Here is an 18,807-nt window from a genome sequence, read left to right as displayed (position 1 = left end):
TTCAGCAGAAAAACAGTTACATAAGTCGTATTCCCTGCAACATGAAAACATCTAGTGATTTCTGAGTTGAGCAAATTTGAAAGGCTTGACTGATTGGATAGGTAAGGGGAACTCAATAGATGTATGAGATATGGCGTTCAGAAGACAATGGATAAGATGTGTGGTTTATTAGGGCAAATTCAGACATACGGTCTAAGTGGAAATGCAGCAGAATTAAAAGAATCTTCAATTGGCAGACAAAAGACAAAGTACTAGGGTAAATGGGTCAGGGAGCATCTGTGGAGAGAGAAACAGAATTAACTTTTCAGGTCGATAACCTCTCATCTTTTGTTTAGATAAGAGATCCATCTGAAACACTGGGCCCGAATTTAACACTCAAAACCCATTCACTTACACAGGATTAAAAATTGGTCCCATTAACTCCATATCTCTCTCCACAAATGCTGCCTAACCGCTGAGTGTTACCAGATTGCCTGGTTTTTATTTCAGCATCAACATTAGAACTGGAAACTTGTGTTCCAGAACTTGCTGCACCCCTAGCCAAGCTACTCCAGAACAACACTGGCATCTGACCCAACAATGTGGAGTGTGGCATTTCTTGTCCACAAAAAGTTCGACAAATCCAACCTGGCCAATTACAGCCCCATCAGTCTACTCTCAATCATCAGCAAAGTGATGGAAGGGGTTGTCAATGGTGGTATCAAGCGGCACTTGCTTGGCAATAACCTGTTCACTGACGCTCAGTTTGGGTTCCACCAGCGTCACTCAACTTCTGACCTCATTGCAGCCTTGGTTCAAACATGGACAAAAGAGCTGAATTCCAGAGGTGAGGCGAGAGTGACTGACTTTGACATCAAGTAGCAATTGACCGAGGGTGGCATCAAGGAGCCCTAGCAAAACTGGAGTCAATGGGAATCGGGTGAAATCCCTCCACTGATTGGAGTCATACCTAGCAAAAAAAGATGGTTGTGGTTGTTGGAGGTCAATCATCTCAGTCCGGGACATCACAGCTCGAGTTCCGCAAGGTAGTATCCTAGACTATCCATCTTCAGCTGTTTCATCCATGACCTTCCCTCTATCATAAGGTCAGAAGTGGGAACGTTCACAGATGATTACACAATGTTCAGCACCATTTACAATCCTCAAATACCGAAGCAGCCCATGTCCAAATGCAGGAAGACCTGGATAATATTCAGGCTTGGGCTGCTAAGTGGCAAGTAACATTCATGCCACACAGGCACTGACCATCTCCAACAAGAGCGAATCTGACTATCTGCCCTGACATTGAATCGCGTTACCATTGCTGAATTCCACCCCCCCCACCACCCCTAACATCATCATGGGGGTTACACCATTGACCTAAAAATGAACTGTACCAGCTCTATAAATAACAGGCTGAATCTTACCTATGTTGGGCGGGAGTGGGAGGGTGCAGAGATGATCGCTGCCCGCAATCGGCTGCAGACCACCATTTTACGTGGGCAGGCCAATTAAGGCCCATCCAGCACAATAGGTGTTCTGTAGTGCTCAGCGCTGCCTGTGTGCACGAGGGTAGGAGGGAAAATTGGGGCCTGTGCCCTTTCGCACATGCGCACAAAAGAGCGCAGCAAACTCCCTGAGGCATGGAGCTGCCTCAGGGAGATTGAATGGGCAATAAAAGTTTGTAAAAATTCAAGTAAAAAATTATTTAAACATGCCCCCTCACGTGACTGTGTCACATGAGCTGGGACATGTTTGTCAAGTTCACCAAATTTATTTATTAACTTTATAAAACCGTCAGGAAACCTCATCCCGCCCATGGATGAGGTTTCCTGGAGAACGTGAAGGCCACTTGGGCTCTTTGCCTGCCTGCCAACCTTAAGGTTGGACGGGCAGCGGTGTTAATGATGTTGATGACTTTCTTAATGGCCTTAATAGGCCATTGACAATTCGATGGGCGTGCAGCCACCTACGGCACATGCCCGCCGAACACAAGATCGAAATGACACGTGATGATGTCGGGGCACACGTCACATGGTGCCATTTTGTGTGTCGGGCCCACCCCCGCATGCTGACGGTAATATTCTGGCCAATGTGTCTACAAGAACAGGTCAGAAGTTGGGAATTCTGTGGCGAGTAACTCGTTTCTTGACACCCCAAAGCCTGTCCACCATCTGCAAAGCACAAGTCAGGAGTGTGTTGGAATACTCTCCATTTGCCGGGATGAGTGCAGCTCCAACAACACTTAAGAAGCTCAACACCAGCCTGCTCGACTGGTGCAGCACTGGTGACATTAAACATTCACTCCCTCCACCACCTACACACAATGACAGCAATGTGTATCATCTACAAAATGCACTGCAGCAACTCACCAAGGCTGTGGGTATTCCTACAACACATGGACGGCAGCTCACCGCCGCCTCCTCAAGGATAATTACAGATAGGCAATAAAAGCTGGCCTAGACAGTGATGCCCACATTCCATGAACAAATATATATAATATATATATATATATATATATAAAAAAAAGTATTTTGCATTTGTATTAGTTTAATTGGATGCTGCTTGGACTGGAAGAGAGTGAAGTGTTGTACCCCAGAGCTCAGCACTGGGCCAGCTTTAGTCCTTGTCTATTTAGAATCACAGTACAAATTCTGTTCAGCCCAAGACGTCACACAATAGTCCTAATTCCATGTCCCATAATCCTCTATTTCCCTTCCTTTCAACCAACTATCTAACCAGCCGTAAGTACTAATACCATCTCTGCTTCAACAGCCTCTGCAGACTTATTTCTTCTGCTCCCTGTCCTAAATCTCATATATGTAATCTAATGCCCTCTTGTTCTAGACCCTTCAATCATTGGCAAGTTTATTTTTGATCTATGTTGTTCCATCTCTTATAACTTTCTTGCTTTCAGCACTGGCTCAGTGGAAGTAGCCTTGCCTGAATCAAAAGGTTGTGGGTTTAAGTCCCACTCCATAGACTTGAACACACAATATAGGCTGGCCCTTCAGCATAGTACTAAGGGAGTGCTGCACTATCAGAAGGACAGCACTCAATAAGCACTACACTGCCGTAACGGGGGAGGGGGAAGCTTCCACATGAGATATTAAATTGAGGCCTCGTCTGAGCTCTTAGGCGCACGAATAAGATTCCAATACTGGAAAAAGAGCCAAGGAGTTCTCCTTAATGTCGTGGCCAAGATCCATCCCTCAAGCATCACTACTAAAAATTGATCTGGTATTTAAGTCATCACTATTTGCAGGATCTTGCTTTGCACAGATTGGCTTCAATGTTTCTTATATTTCAACAGAGACTGCACTTCAAAAGTGCTTAATTGGCTGTCATGAGGTACTATATCATAGAATCATAAAGCACAGGAGGCAATTGGGCTCACTTAAGTCTCTCCCAGGTCTTTAAAAAATGTACCTAATCCTTTTCATGTATATAACTAATTCCCTTTTTCATATGTGCAACGAGATGGGATTAATTAATGATCTCATAATGAAGGCGCCCCTAGGTAGCAGCGACCATAATATCACTGAATTTTACACTCAGTTTGAGGGAGAGAGGAGTGAGTCCAAGGCTGTTTTTAAACTTAAATAAGGGCAATTATGAGGGCATGAAAGCAGAGCTCGCTAAAGTGAATTGGCAAATTAAGTTAAGAGATAGGTCTATAGAGATGCCATGGCAAACATTTAAGGGGTAATGCAGAATACACAGAATAGATACATTTCAATGAGTGAGAAAAAGTTCAAGGGACAGACACACCATTTGTGGTTAACTAGAAAGGGTAAAGATAGTATCAAACTTAAAGAAAAAACATATAATTATGCAAAGATAGGTGGAAGGTCAGAAGATTGTATAGAATGCAAGGAACAGCAAAGGATGGCTAAAAGTTTAATAAGGAGGGAAAAATTAGAGTACGAGAGAAAGTTAGGCAGAAATATAAAAACAGATAGTAAGAGTATTTTAAAATGAAATGAGTTAACCAAGTAAGTATTGGTCCTATAGAAAGTGAGTCTGGAGAACTGATAATGGAAAACAAGGAAAAGGCAGATGAATTTAACAGGTATTTTGCATTAGTCTTCACTATAGCGGATAGGGGGAGGCGGTGGTGTAGTAGTATTCCCACTAGACTGGTATTCCACAAACCCAGGTTAATGCTCTGGGTTCAAATCCTGCCCTGGCAGATGGCGGAATGTGAATTCAATAAATATCTGGAATTAAAAGTTTAATGATAACCATGAAACCATTGCTGATTGTTGTAAAAACCCATCTGGTTTACTAATGCCCTTTAGGGAAGGAAATCTGCCATCCTCATCTGGTCTGGCCCACATGTGACTTCCAGGCCCACAGCAATGTGGTTGACTCTTAAAAAAAATGACCTCCAAACAAGGGCAATTAGGGATGGACAATAAATGCTAGCCAGTGATGCCCACATCCCATAAGCAAATAAAAAAAAAGGATATAAGTAACATCCCAGAAATCAGGAAATGAAATGGAAGGGAGAAAGGAACTCAGGAAAATTACATTCATCAGAGAAGTGGTACTGAGTAAATTGTTGGAGCTACGGGCTCCTGATGGACTTCATTCTAGGGTCTTAAAAGAATGGGCATTGGTTTTAATTTCGCATTAGGTTGGAGGACAGCAAATGTAACTCCATTATTCAAAAAGGAGGGAGGGGACAGAAAGCATGAAACTACAGGCCACTTAACATCTGTCATAGGGAAAATGTTAGAAGCTATTATTAAAGAAGCTATAGCAGGGCACTTGGATAAGTTCTAGGTAATCAGGCAGAATCAACATGGTTTTATGAAAGAGAAATCATGTTTAACCAACTTATTGGAGTTCTTTGAGGGAGTAACATACCGTGGATAAAGGGGAACCGGTGAATGTACGGTACTTAGGTTTCCAGAAGGCATTTGATAAAGTGTCACATCAAAGGTTATTGCAGAAAATAAAAGCTCGTGGTATATGGGGTAACATATTGGCATGGATAGAAGATTGGCTGGCTAAAAGGAAGCAGAGAGTAGGAATAAATGGATCTTCTTCAGGTTGGCAGGAGGTGGTGGAAGCAGGTATGATAGTGCTGTTTAAGAGGCAGCTTGACAAATTCATGAATAGGATGGGAATAGAGGGATACGGACCCCGGAAGTGCAAAATGTTTTAGCTTGACAGGGAATATGATTGGCGTCGGCTTGGAAGGCCGAAGGGTCTGTTCCTGTGCTGTACTTTTCTTTGTTCTTTGTAATGAGTGATGTGCCACAGGGATCAGTGCAATTTATATAAATGACTTGGATGAAGGGATGGATGGGATGGTTGCCAAATTTGCAGATGACACAAAGACATGTAGGCAAGTAAGTTGTGAAGAGGACAAAAGGAGGCTATAAAAAGATATAAGTTAAGCGAGTGGGCAAAGATTTGGCAAATGGAGTATAATGTGGGAAAAAGTTAAATTGTCCATGTTGGCAGGAAGAAGAGAAGCAGATTATCTAAATGGTGAGAGATTGCAGAGCTCTGAAATACAGAGGGATTTGGGTGCCTTACTGCATGAATCACAAAAGGCTGGTGTACAGGTACAGCAAGTAATTTAGAATGTTATCATTCATTGCGAGGGGAATTGAATACAGCAGTAGGGAGGCTGTGTTTCAGTTATAGAGAACATTAGTGAGATCACATCTGGTGTATTATGTGCAGTATTGGTCACCTTATTTAAGGAAGGATGTAAATGCATTAGAAGTAGTCCAGAGAAGGTTTACCAGACCAATACCTGGAATGGGCTAGTTGTCTTATGAGAAAAGGTTGAACAGGCTAGGCTTGTATCTGCTGGAGTTTAGAAGAATAAGATACGACTTGATTGAAACATACAAGATCCTGATGGGTCTTGAGAGGTTGGATGTGGAGGGGATGTTTCCTCTTGCAGGACAGTCTAGAACCAGGGGTCTCTGTTTAAAAATAGGGGGTTACCCATTTAAAACAGAGATGAGGCGAAAGTTTTGCTCTCAGAGGGTTGATTGTCTTCGGAACTCTTCCTGAAAAGGTGGTGGACGCAGAGTCTTTGAATATTTTTAAGGCAGAGGTGGATAGATTCTTGGTAAGCAAGAGGGTGATAGGTCATCGGGGGCAGGCTGGATACAGATTTGAAGTTACTATCAGATCAGTCATGATCTTATTAAATGGCGGAGCAGGCTCAAAGGGCCGAATGGCCTACTCCTGCTCCTTGTTCATATCTTCATATATATATATATAAAAGCATTTGTTCTTTTCTTAAATGCTTCTATAAGATTTTCCCATCATCTCCTTTGTTGTGAGCAAAATCTACCCCAATTTTTCAAGTCTTTCCTTATACCATCTTAATAAACCTGCACTTCACCCTCTGTCTTAACATCCTTCCTATAGTGTGGAGTCCAAAATGACACAGTTCTCCAACTGTGGTATCACAAGTTTTTTATATAAATTCATTCTTACATCTCAAATTTTCTATTTCTTGCCATAAATCCCAGTATAGCATTAGCTTTTTAATGACCTTTTCCACTTGTGTTGTTGTCGGTCAAACTATACATGGAAATCAATCTATTCTTCCATATCACTCATCTTTACCCATTCAAATTATAATTATTTTAAACCAACAAATGTTCAGTGACACTGAATTTCATCTCCCAGTTTTTATTTGGGCCAATTCTATAATCTGATCAATATCCCCTTGCAGCCCCTTTTAACCCTCAGAATTAATTAATATGCTTCCTATTTTAGCATTGTCTGCAAATTTATCAACATCCTGGGGGCTACCATCAACCAGGAACTGAATTGGACCAGCCGTTCAAATATTGTGATTACAAGAGTAGGTCAGAGGTGGGAACTCTGCGGACAGTAACTCACCTCCTAACTCCCCAAAGTCTATCCACCATCTACAAAGCAGAGGTCCGGGGTGTGATGGGATACTCCCCACTCACCCAGACGAGTGCAGCTCCCACAACACTCAAGAAGCTCGACATCATCCATTAAAAAGCAGCTCGCTGTGATTGGCACCCTATCCTCCACCTTAAACATCCCAAACCACCTTCCTCCCCCCCCCAACCACTGGCATACAGTGGCAGCAGTGTGTACCATCCACAAGATGCACTCACCAATGCTCCTTCAACAGCACTTCCCAAACACACTACCTCTAGCACTTAGAATGACAAGGGCAGCAGATGCATGGGAACAACACCACCTGCAAGTTCCCCTCCAAGCCACACACTTATTTCTTCACTTACTGGGTTCAAATCCTGGGACTCCCTTCCTATCAGCACTGTGGGTGTATCCACATTTATTGGACTGCAGCGGTTCACCACCACCTTCTCAAGGCCAATTAGGGATGGGCAATAAATGCTGGTCTAGCCAGCGACATCCACATCCCGTGAACAAATTGGACACAATTCTCTCTAGGCCTATTTAATGAAGGAGGCCCAGAAAGGAACTTCTAGGAGATTGTTACCCACTTTCAACTACTTAGAGATACTTCCTTTAACTCCTAAGCTCTCTTGCTTCTAGCTCCTCTTTAAATTCCTATCCTTTGTTACGACCAAGTTAGGAGGGGTGAACTCTTTGTCCCACTCCTGAGCTGGTTAAAACAGAATGTCCTGTCAGGACACAGGAAGAAATATATTATATATGTACACATCTACATCAGCCTGGCTACTTTATAACATTATTTGTTATGTGCTTCAAAATGGACAATTGCTGGGCTGATAAAATGGCTGCAGCTGATCACATGCTTGTAGTTCTGGAAGATCTTAAGCTGTTCCAATGGTCAAAGGCTACCTCATCATCCTCCTGGAATGTGACTTGGTATAAACATTCCAGACAAGCCACAAAGGATTTGTAGATGATAGGTCTGCATCAGCCAGCTTTGGACAAAGGCAGCGCTGTTTGGGACTCGTCACCTCCAACGTTGTACTAATGGTTCTTCAGTTACTTGCTCAAAGCACAATGGGTTTTAACAAGGGCGCCTCGTTAGCTGAATGGCTCAACCCAAAATCACCCTGTCACATGATTGAGACTTGAGCTGTCTAAATTCCTTTAAATTAGGCAGCTTTTCAATTTTATCTTCAGTTGTGTTTTAGCCTCCGAAGAGAACCTGACTCCAGGATAGCAGCCTGCCTTTGACCTCCATCTCTCTTCAAGTCTGATATCCAGAAAAACCCTGCATTTCATCTACAGAGTGAACTAACAAGCAGGATCAAGAATACTTTGCTGCATCTTCAATGGACTCCACCTGCAAACGAGTTCCTAGGACCAAGACCAGGAATTCTGCCAGACAAAGCCACCGAAAAGAACCTTCCTTGGACATTGATTCTGGACTCACGTGAAACCATAATTCTTATTTTTATTGTAGTCTTTGCCCTGAACCCCTTACTTTCTCTTATCCCTCTTTTATTGTATGATTGCAAAAAGGCACGGGTGTTGAAAAACCTCTTCCCACGTTTTGTGTGTGTGTGTAAAATAAACTACTCCTCTTATTTTACCTCATCGAGTTTGCTGTGGGGTTGGATAGAGGATTGGATAACTCCAAAACTGAAGGGTTGGGGAAAATACGCCACCACTTATAATGGGGGAAATCAGAAAACAAAATCACCTTTCTGTTTACGGAGGGGTAGTGAGTGGAGAAATCAGGGCTATTTAAATTAATCCCCTGTCTGTCTGTAACAAGCGTTTGAATTTAAAAGGGGGGTGATATTGCCAATTTCTAACTGTGTAAAGCTCGGTGCAAGAAATAACCCAGCCAGGTTCCTTAAGTTAACAAGTAAAAAGTTAGTTTTATTGCTAAAACTTACTCAGGTAAAGATGCAGAAATTACTAACAAAAAGTTTTAAAATGTAGTAATATGTCCAACTACCCACTAAAGCAAAAACAATGTACACGCACGTCCCACTCAAGCATGCAAAAAAAACCCTGCAGAGTATCAGATGTTAAAACTTGGCCAAGTAAAATGTGAAGTCAGGAAAAAATCATTCACTGATTGTCCGGATGCTTGCTTATAGCTGAAGGGTCACTTTCCACAGTAGCTGCTGCTTCTGGGGTTTCTCACGTGAACAGTCACTGCATTTGTAGTTGGTTGATTCTCTTTTCTCTTGGAAACAGTGGTGTTGGTATGGAATCCTCCTTTAAGAGCTCTTGGTTTGCAGCAATAAGATCTTCTGGTGGGTTTCCAAACCACAAACAGCTCAGCCTTGATGAGATAAATTTCATAAGAGAGAGGTGGGGTAAGGCCCTTGTCCCCTCTATCCCTCTGGCAGACTATCTCTGACTGTTAGTTCAAATCCAGTATATTTTACACCCAAGAGCTGGGTCACACAATCTCTCTCTGGTTTCAATCTGGGCTTATCTTAGCCACTGTCTCTGAGAGCTCCGTAGAATCTGTCTCCATAAAGTAGCTTGTGTCCTCCGCAAATGCAATATAGAAGTTGCTGTAGGCCAGTGTCCTTTGAATAGCAAAAGCGGTCTTTTCAAAAAGTTCAGCCAATGACATTATAAATTAACATTCTATATAACACATCTTTATAACACCTTTAACCGTTTCCAATCATCTCCTGTGTAGATAAGTTAGAATTGGTATAAGGAACACAAAATGAAATGGGAGGACACAGTTGCTGAAAATGCATGGAAGAGTGTGATTTGGAGTTAGGTACATAATTCCCAGAATGTGCAAGCACAAGCAGATAAAGCTACAAAAAAGGGCAAAGAAATTCTGTTTTAGGAATAGGGCATGGAGTAGAAGAGTAAAGAAATAATGATAGATTTATAAAGAGCATTAATTAGGTCACAGTTAGAATATTTTGTATAGTCATTATAGAAAAGACATTAAAGCAATACATTGTACCATATAGCTTCACCTAGATGATATGAGACTATAGTTATGAGGGGAGGCTTGAGGTACTGGGATTATTTCCAATGGAACAGGTTTCTCACGTGAGCAGTCACTGCATTTGTGGTTGGTTGATTCTCTTTTCTCTTGGAGACAGTGGTGTTGGTATGGAACAGAGAGATTTGATAGAGAATTTTTAATAAGTAATAGAGAACAACTATTTTCTGTTCAGTGATGAGCATACACCGAAGAGAAAGGTTAGGAAAATTCTCTTTACACAGGGAATAGTTGAAACAAGGGCTGAGTGTTAATAGAAAATTGATTAAAGGAAGATACAGGGCTATGGACAGAAACATGAGGGCAGTGAAATTATATCACACTGTTTTAGTGAACAGCCAGCAAAGACACAATGGGTCAAATGGTCTCCTTCTGTACTATAGACGTTTATGGTTCATGCAGCAGGAAAGCAGAGTTTTGGCAGAGGGCCATGGTTTAACATCTCTCTGACAATGCAGCAATCTCCATGTGCTCAATCTTTGGAATGAGATTTAATCCTACAACCTCCTGATTTAGAAACACTTGAGCCAAGGCTAACATCTGAAGCAAAGCAGAGTGAAATGAGGTGAAGTGATAGGAAGAAATGATACTCAGGGATGCAAGACTGTTCCATATAGTATAAACTTGTTTATTGCCATCAACCTTTGGAACTGATAGAATGGATAACAGGAGAGCAATGTCCCTTACCTTTAGTATATACAAATAAGGTCCAGCAAAAACTAAAAGCATCAGTTGCACTGCATGGAAGGCGCCTGTAAGACAAGGAACAAATCTGTATTGCAAACTGAATATCTTTTATTTCTTTGAATTTTGCCTTAGCAATTTTTCTCAGTTCTCCCTTGAAGGTGTTGATTTCTTGCCAGGGTATGGTTTCACTGACACCTTTCAGGCTTCAATACCTCATCCCAGTAGCAGGTTATTCATGTGTTAGACTTGACAGTGACTGCTAACAGCCTGCTCAACCGGAGGGGCATTACACACAAATCTGGTACTCTTCTTAGCCAACTTACACATGCATACACAGGCCAACTATAGTACTGTGCTCTTACATGACTCATGTAGGTTAATACTGCACAGATCAGATTATCAAAGCTGGGAATAGCTGATCTATATGACTTAATTATTCATATGTGAAGCCACAAAGTCATCAGGAAAGCAATTTTTAACCCCACTTTTGGACTCAGCATTGTTACATTGGACAACAGTTAGAGACTGCTGACAGAACTGGGTAGAATAGGTGAAAAAAGATACATCAAGAAAACAAGTCATTACCATGACATTTACCCCCAACCTTAATTATACTCCTCTAATTTTTTTTCTTAGTTCTCTTCTGAAAGCAGTGATTCTTGCTGGGAAAATTTCACAGGTTTCTACACAGGGAGACAGTGGTATAGTTGTAATGTCACTGAGCTAGTAATCCAGAGACCCAGGCTAACGCTCTGGGGATGTGGGTTCAAATCCCACTGCTGCAGCTGGTGGAATTTGAATTCAATTCACAAAATCTGGAATGTAAAGCAAATCTCAGTCATGGTGACCATGAAACTATCATCAATTGTCATAAAAACCCATCTGGTTCGCTAATGCCCTTTAGGGAAGGAAATCTGCCATCCTCACCTAGTCTAGCCCACATGTGACTCCAGATCCACAGCGTTGTGGTTGACTCTTGACTTCCCTCTGAAATGGTTGAGTGGATGGGCAACAAATGCTGGCTTTGCTGGTGATGCAGACATTGCATGAAAGGATGCCTGACTCCAGTAGACACTGCTCATGTGTGGGCTGGACAGTCAGTGTTACTGGAAAACATTACTGTGGAAAGCCAATGTTACTATCACAGAACCTTATCCTAGGATATGCTGCTGTCTTCAAGATAAAATAGTGGGAAAATCTAAAGGGTAGCTGGCTGACTTTCTGCCACACAAGTTTACATTTTGTTGTAAAAACAGAAAATGCTGGAAAAACTCAGAAGAGTCATATTGGACTTGAAACGTTAACTCTGTTTCTCTTTCCACAAATGCTGCTGAGTTTTTCCAGCACACTCTTATTTTAGATCTCCAGCATTCGCAGTATTTTGCTTTTATTTTACATTTTGTTGTCACTGCCCTTGAACAAATGCCTTCACATTATTTACTGCTTTTGAGTTTATATTGTTCGCATGCCATGCACCCAGAATCAGCTCTTCACAGTGGCAACATCACCAACAGAGGGCACCTTATTGCTGTCCAAAGCTTTAATATGAGTTTTAAAGTTGCAAGTTAGCAACCTAATCTACAACCACCAAAGTGCCAAAATTACATCTAAGATTAAGGCAACTGTGATTAAACAGAAATAACGTACCGCTGTTTTCTACTTCTCTGAAGACGAGGTTGATCCTCATGACGGTTTTGAAACATGTCCAAAAATATAGGTTCAAATTTTTTGAAAATTACAGTTGAGACTTCAAAATTCCTCTCCAGCTGCTCCACTCGTTCCCTGAATTCTTGGGACAAGTTGGCCATGTCTGCCCATTTCTTCATTTTGCTAAAGAACTGAATTAGGCTGTAAACAGAGTAAAAATGGAGCAAGGTGAAAAGAAATGAGATTAGCTGAAAGACCACTGCAGGTGAAACAGTGATTCAGGGCAGGGGTGTTCACCTCCATTGTTGACTCTTCGATAATTTTCACAATTTGACTACTTCTGTTATTACAAAAAGTTGCAATAAATGCTTGTGTAACAAATAAGGTTTACTATGGCAGCAATCACTTTTCTTGCATTTTTGATACACTTTTAATTCACCAATTTCCTAAGATAAATGTGACTGGGCCTGAGGGCTCATCAAAATGGAGGCTGAGTAGAAAACTCTTAAGTTTCACCTGTTGTAGGCTAGTCCAGTGAAGTGTACAACAAAGCACCACAAATTAATCATAATTTCTACCAATTTTAAATCTACTCCCATGCACTCGGTAATTCTTTCAACAATCTAGATTTAATATGTTAGAAGCGTGTGCTATTTGAAAATGTTTTGTTCAAATACAAATACAGAAGTAAACAAAAATAAATTAATATTAACAATAATTCTTTGCAACAGGTTGAATTTTGAAAAGGGATAAGGATTGTGACAAAAGCTTTTTAAGCAGCATAACTTTGTACATCTCTATGATGCAGATTACTGGGACCGATGACATAATACACCACCAGCCAGTGTGTGTAAATCACAAACAATGTCATAGCAAAGCTCTGAAAATTCAGATCACACTGCAGTTGCAGAGATTGGGAGAAGAAAAGATAATAAATTCTAGCACACTAGTAACCAATGTCCCCTCTAAATTAGTTTCATTGAGCGTGGTCTGTTCATTTGAATGTTCAGTATCCAAATTTTTTTTGTACTGCTGCACCTGAACGGTATCTTCAAGGGGACAACTTATGAGTGGCCTGCGTGCTGCCTTCCGGGTTTCTGCACAGTGTTACGAAGGTGTTTTTTTTTTAACTAAAAAGATACAATTTCTAAAGCCTTTTTTTACCTGATTGGATTTTTAATAAACTGTGATCTCATTAAGGCAATGGAAAGGCTGCCAGCCTCAATATACAACTTGCATTCATTCCACCTCAAGTGGGATGAAAATGAATGGACTTTCAACGGCCTCCCCGCTCTCCGGGGAGCGACAAAGACCCCAGAACTTCACACTATTATTCTTCAAAAGTTTCTGAGATAAGACATCAAAACATATTCACCTGTTCTACAAACAATGACTCCAGCAAACATCAAATTCCTCTGGAAAATACAGCCACCGAGGCTTTCGAAGAACTGTTTTACCAAGTCAGAGCAGAGATAGGAAGGATATGCCAAAAGGCTGCAACAACCGTGTCTCTCTCTTTCTCTCCCTCTTGGAAGTGCTGTGCACAGATACTATAGAGTAACCATCCTAAGAGGAATCTACTGCCAAACAAGGTCAGTTGGGGAAAAAAAAACATGGAAATCTGCTCTGTACAGCTACACCCAGGAAGACAAGTGAACAAAATGGTTGCAATTTGGAATCACCGCATTGAGACCAGCCAATATATCTGTTTGATTGATTATGTTCTTCACGAACTGTAAAATATCTTTGAGTCTATCCTCTTATTTTACCATCTGTATTAGTGTGCATGGGGTCCAGGGAATGTGTATGACAAAGGAATGATTTACCTTGTTTTTTTTCATTCAGAAAGTGGGGTCAATAAACTCACCCCATTCTTTGATTTAAGCTCAGAAAACCTGTCTTATCAATTCTTTATAATCTGAAAGCTTACATAGTTGGAATTGTGCAGCACTAGCAAAGCATATCCACACTAAATTCACAACAAAACCTTGTTACAGCCAGATCTGGAGTGGTAAATTAGGGGAGCCAATTTTTACTCCTCCTCACATGGTTGTAACAACAACCAGAGGTGCAGGTAACTTACAGGGAACACTACTGGTAATAAATACCAGTTCTATGATGTGGTCAAATATCTGCAAACATGTTCAAATCCCTCGATGGCCTTACCCTTCCATAACTTTGTAACCACCACCCCATCATTGTGGCTATACTTTCAGATGCCCAGTCCTCCTGTTCTGGAATCCCCTCCCTAAATTCCTCTGACTCTCCACCTCCCCCTCCTCCTTAAAAATAATCTTTTCAAGCTATTGGCCATCCAATTGAACATCTCTTTCTTTGTCTCAGTGTCCAGTTTTTTAAAAATTCTCACATCCTGGAAGTTATTGTACATTAAGTCCTCATTTAATGTTTCTCGTTCAATGTTGTTTCGCTTTAACTTCGGTAATTTAATGGAGCCTGTAATCTTGTTCAGCACTGCAAGATTTGTTTTAACATAGTTTCCCGCAAGACCTGATTGGCTCCATTTTAGAGTAGCCTCTCTCCAACATGCGAATTGTGGACTCTCCTGGCCCCGACCTCCAAGTTGTGGCCTCCTCCAACTCCCTGACCTCCAAATTGAAGCCTCTCTGCTACCCCCCTCCCCCCCCCAAACCCACCCTCTGGCTGAACCTCCCTTTTTCTGACTCACTCTCTCACCGCTTCCCTCTCCTGCACCTGCATTACTGTATTTAAGTTCCAGATCCGATCCAAAGCTGAAGCTCCAGTGTTGTGGAAGTGCAAATCCCGATTGTGCAAAAATACTGAGCTGGGACAGCTACAATCCATGTTTTTAAAAAAATACTCCTGTCTCGCTACTCTGCTCCCGAGCCCAGGATTTTACTTCATTTACCAATGTACAAATTTAATAATGTAAAATATTTAAACTTTAAGATTATAATGTTTTAATATTTGTTTTTTTCGTGATAAGGAAGTTCCTACAAAACCTAATTATAGTTTTAACATTGATTCCTATCGGAACTAAAGCTTTACTTAAAGTTGTTTCATTTAAAGTCATGATTTTCAGGGATGCAATCACAACTTGAGGACTGACTATGGTTCAGATTCTACCCAAATAATAATCCAGCAAACAAACAGCTATTTTGGAATTTGCTTGCATTTTAAGATATTCATTGAACAAAAATGTACTGACTATCCTATTCCCAACTTTTATACTGCTCAATCTGAAGTTATTTGATGATCTGTGTACTTCACAGGGATGTTATAAATTAGTAATAAACTTTCTAAATTTAGAATGCAGACAGAATCCCCACTGCAATCTGAAAACCCAAGACACAATATTCTTTTTTTGAACAATAGATCTTGCCCATTGCCAGGTCCCTCAGTTAGGACTGAGTGTCATTCCAATAAACATCAACACTGCTGTATGCCAGATAACATGAAGTGCTCTTCTACACAAGTGGAAATGTCTCTATTGTTCTCTGCATACAACTTTGGAATAAAGGATGACCGTTACCTTAACTTTGACGAGCGGAGGATTCTTGTCAGTGAAACGCCATTTCCTTCCATCATTCCCTTGCCGACTGTTGGTGTGATGCTTTTTCGACAGGCTACATATAAGGCGCAAGCAAGCCAGTGCAAAGTTTCTCCCTAAAGGCGATAAAGATGGGAAATTTATAATACACACTAAGAAACAAGAACATAAGAAATAGGGACAGGAGCAGACCATATAATACATCTAGCCAGCTTTTTAAAAATATTTGTTCATGGAATGTGGGCATCGCTGGCTAGGCCAGCATTTATTGCTCATCCCTAATTGCCCTTTGAGAAGGTGGTGGTGAGTTGCCTTCTTGAACTGATGCAGTCCATGTGGTGCAGGTACACCCACAGTGCTGAAAGGAAGTTTAGGATTTTGATCTAGTGACAGTGAAGGAACGTCAATATAGTTGCAAGCCAGGATGGTGCATAGCTTGGAGGGGAACTTGCAGGTGGTGGTGTTCCCATGCATCTGTTGCCCCTTGTCTTTCTAGGTGGTAGAGGTCGTGGGTTTGGAAGGTGCCGTTGAACGAACCTTGGTGAGTTGCTACACTGCATTTTATAGATGGTACACAGTGTTGTCACTTTGCAACGGTGGTGGAGGGAGTGAATGTTTAAGGTGATCAATGGAGTGCCAATCACGCTTTGTCCTGGATGGTGTTGGAACTTCTCGGATGTTGTTGGAGCCACACTCAATCAGGCAAGTGGGGAGTATTCCATCACACTCCCGACTTGTGCCTTGTAGATGGTGGACAGGCTTTGGGGAGTCAACTGAGTTACTTGCAGCAGAATTTCCAGCTCTGTCTTGTTCTTGTAGCCACAGTATTTATATGGCTGGTCCAGGTCAGTTTCTGTTCAATGGTAACTCCCAGAATATCGATAGTGGAGGATTCAGCGATGGTAATGTCATTGAATGTCAAGGTGAGATGGTTAGATTCTCTCTTGTTGGGGATGGTCAGTGCCTGCCACTTAAGCGGCAAGTAACATTCGCACCATACATCAGCCCAAAACTGAATATTGTCCAGGTCTTACTGCATAAGGACATGAACTATATCAGCATCTGAGAAGTTGCAAATGGTGCTGAACATTGTGCAATCATCAGCAGCGACCACCTCGTCATTGATGAAGCAGTTGAAGATGGTTGGGCCTAGGACACCACCCTGAGGAACTCCTGCAGTGATGTCCTGGAACTAAGATGACTGACCTCCAACTACCACAATCATCTGCCATTGTACTAGGTATAACTCCAACCAGTGAGAGTTTCCCCCGATTCCCATTGACTCCAGTTTCGCTACGGTTTCTTGGTGCCACACTCAGTCAAATGCTGTCTTGACATCAAGGGCAGTCACCCTCACCACATCTCTTGAGTTCAGCTCTTTTGATCACGTTTGGACCAAAACTGCAACGAGGTCAGGAGCTGCGTGGCCCTGGCAGAACCCAAACTGAGTGGGAGTGAGCAGGTTATTGCTAAGTAAGTGTTTTTTGATAGCACTGTCGATGACCCAGTCTATCACTTTGCTGATGATTGAGAGTAGATTGATGGGGGGGGGGCCGTAACTGGCCGAATTGGATTTGTTCTGCTTTTTGTGGACAAGACACACCTGGGCAATTTTCCACATTGTTGGGTAGATGCCAGTGTTGTAGCTGTACTGGAACAGCTTGGCTAGGGGCGCAGCAAATTCTGGAGCACAGGTCTTTAGTACTATAGCTGGAATGCTGTCAGGGGCCATAGCCTTTGTAGCATCCAGTGCCTTCAGCCATTTCTTAATATCACGTTGTTAAGGAACAGGGATAGTTTAAGTAAGTTATATTGGTATTTGTGGATGTTAGGAATGAGTTTTAGCTTTAAAGTTTAAGTTTGATTTGTATTTCTGTATTTTTGTGTTAAGAAAGATCAAATCAAGTTTTAATTTCACTTTAAAAGGTGCTTGCATTTCTGATGAGAGATTTACGACTTAAGTTAAGCAAACACAAGATTATTTTTTTAAAAAGTGCTGTTGCCTAGCAGCAGGGGTTCAGAGAGGTAGGCCCCTCCCACGAACACAGAGAAAAACTAAAGAAACAGCAGTTTTCAGTTCAGTTTTGAAGACAGCTGCCAGGCAGAAGCAGCCTAGAAAGGGCAGATAGCCAGTTCCAAGCTAAAATTGGCTAAAACTGGCTGCCAGAGAAAGACTGGAGGTAGCAAGTCCCAAGCTAAAGAAAAGATCCAAAAATCCAGAGGAGTGGAACAGGAAAAAGTCCCAAGCAGACCTTCTAGTCAACAGGTCCTGTTTGTGAAGTTAAGAGTGAAGGGCAGAGAGAAAGGCTCCAAGGTTCAGTTTTAAAGAGACAAAAGCTGCAGAAAGCAGATTTAAAGCGAGAACAACTTGCAAGAGGCAAGAATGTCCAAAGAGACGGCTGAAGTCTATAACTCTTTGCTATAGGCATGTGAAGCAGTGGTGTATTGTTGACAGCTCAGTCAGTGAGAGCGTGTGTATGGAGGATAGCTTGAATGCATATGGTGACCCAGGGGAGAGGAACATCAGAAAGATTACCATGTCCTGGAGGGGAGGCGATGGCGTAGTGGTATTCTCGCAGGACTAGTAATCCAGAGATTCAGAGTAATGCTCTGGGGACCAGGGTTCAAATCCCACCATGGCAGATGGTGGAATTTGAATTCAATAAAAGTCTAATGATGACCATGAAAACATTCTCAATTGTTGTAAAAAACCCATCTGGTTCACCGATGTCCTTTAATGTCATCCTTGCCTACATGTGATAGCAATGTGGTTGACTCTTAAATGCCCTCTGATATGGCCCAACAAGCCACCCAAGTTGTATCAAACCACAATACCCACACAAAAAGAAAAGAAACTGGATGGACCACCCAACATTGACCCTGCAAAGTCCTTCTTATTAACATCTGGGGGCGAGTGCCAAAATTGGGACAACTGTCTCAGGCTAGTCAAGCAACAGCCTGGCATAGTCATCCTCACGGAATCAAAATAATGTCCCAGACATCCCTGGGTATGTACAGCAGAGGTGGCGATACAGTTGTGAGGGAGTTGACCTGGGAG

At 41.8% G+C, this 18,807-nt stretch overlaps 1 protein-coding gene across 9 annotated transcripts in view; it reads right to left on the bottom strand.

The window, feature by feature from the left end:
- Nucleotides 1-18,807, bottom strand: part of rbl1 (retinoblastoma-like 1 (p107)) — a 119,697-nt gene that overhangs the window by 76,985 nt on the left and 23,905 nt on the right. For all 9 annotated transcript variants that reach the window (XM_041204572.1, XM_041204577.1, XM_041204574.1 and 6 more), the window contains exons 2-4: nucleotides 15,732-15,865; nucleotides 12,221-12,421; nucleotides 10,574-10,638 (exon numbers count right to left, since the gene is read on the bottom strand). In XM_041204572.1, the coding sequence (XP_041060506.1) occupies nucleotides 10,574-10,638; nucleotides 12,221-12,421; nucleotides 15,732-15,787 (322 nt within the window). In that variant the 5' untranslated portion in view covers nucleotides 15,788-15,865. The remainder of the gene's footprint in view (nucleotides 1-10,573; nucleotides 10,639-12,220; nucleotides 12,422-15,731; nucleotides 15,866-18,807) is intronic.

The sequence above is a fragment of the Carcharodon carcharias genome, chromosome 14 (assembly GCF_017639515.1).
Source record: "Carcharodon carcharias isolate sCarCar2 chromosome 14, sCarCar2.pri, whole genome shotgun sequence".
NCBI lineage: Eukaryota > Metazoa > Chordata > Chondrichthyes > Lamniformes > Lamnidae > Carcharodon > Carcharodon carcharias.
Note: the sequence above shows the minus strand (reverse complement) of the source record. Positions and strands in the feature narration are given on the sequence as shown.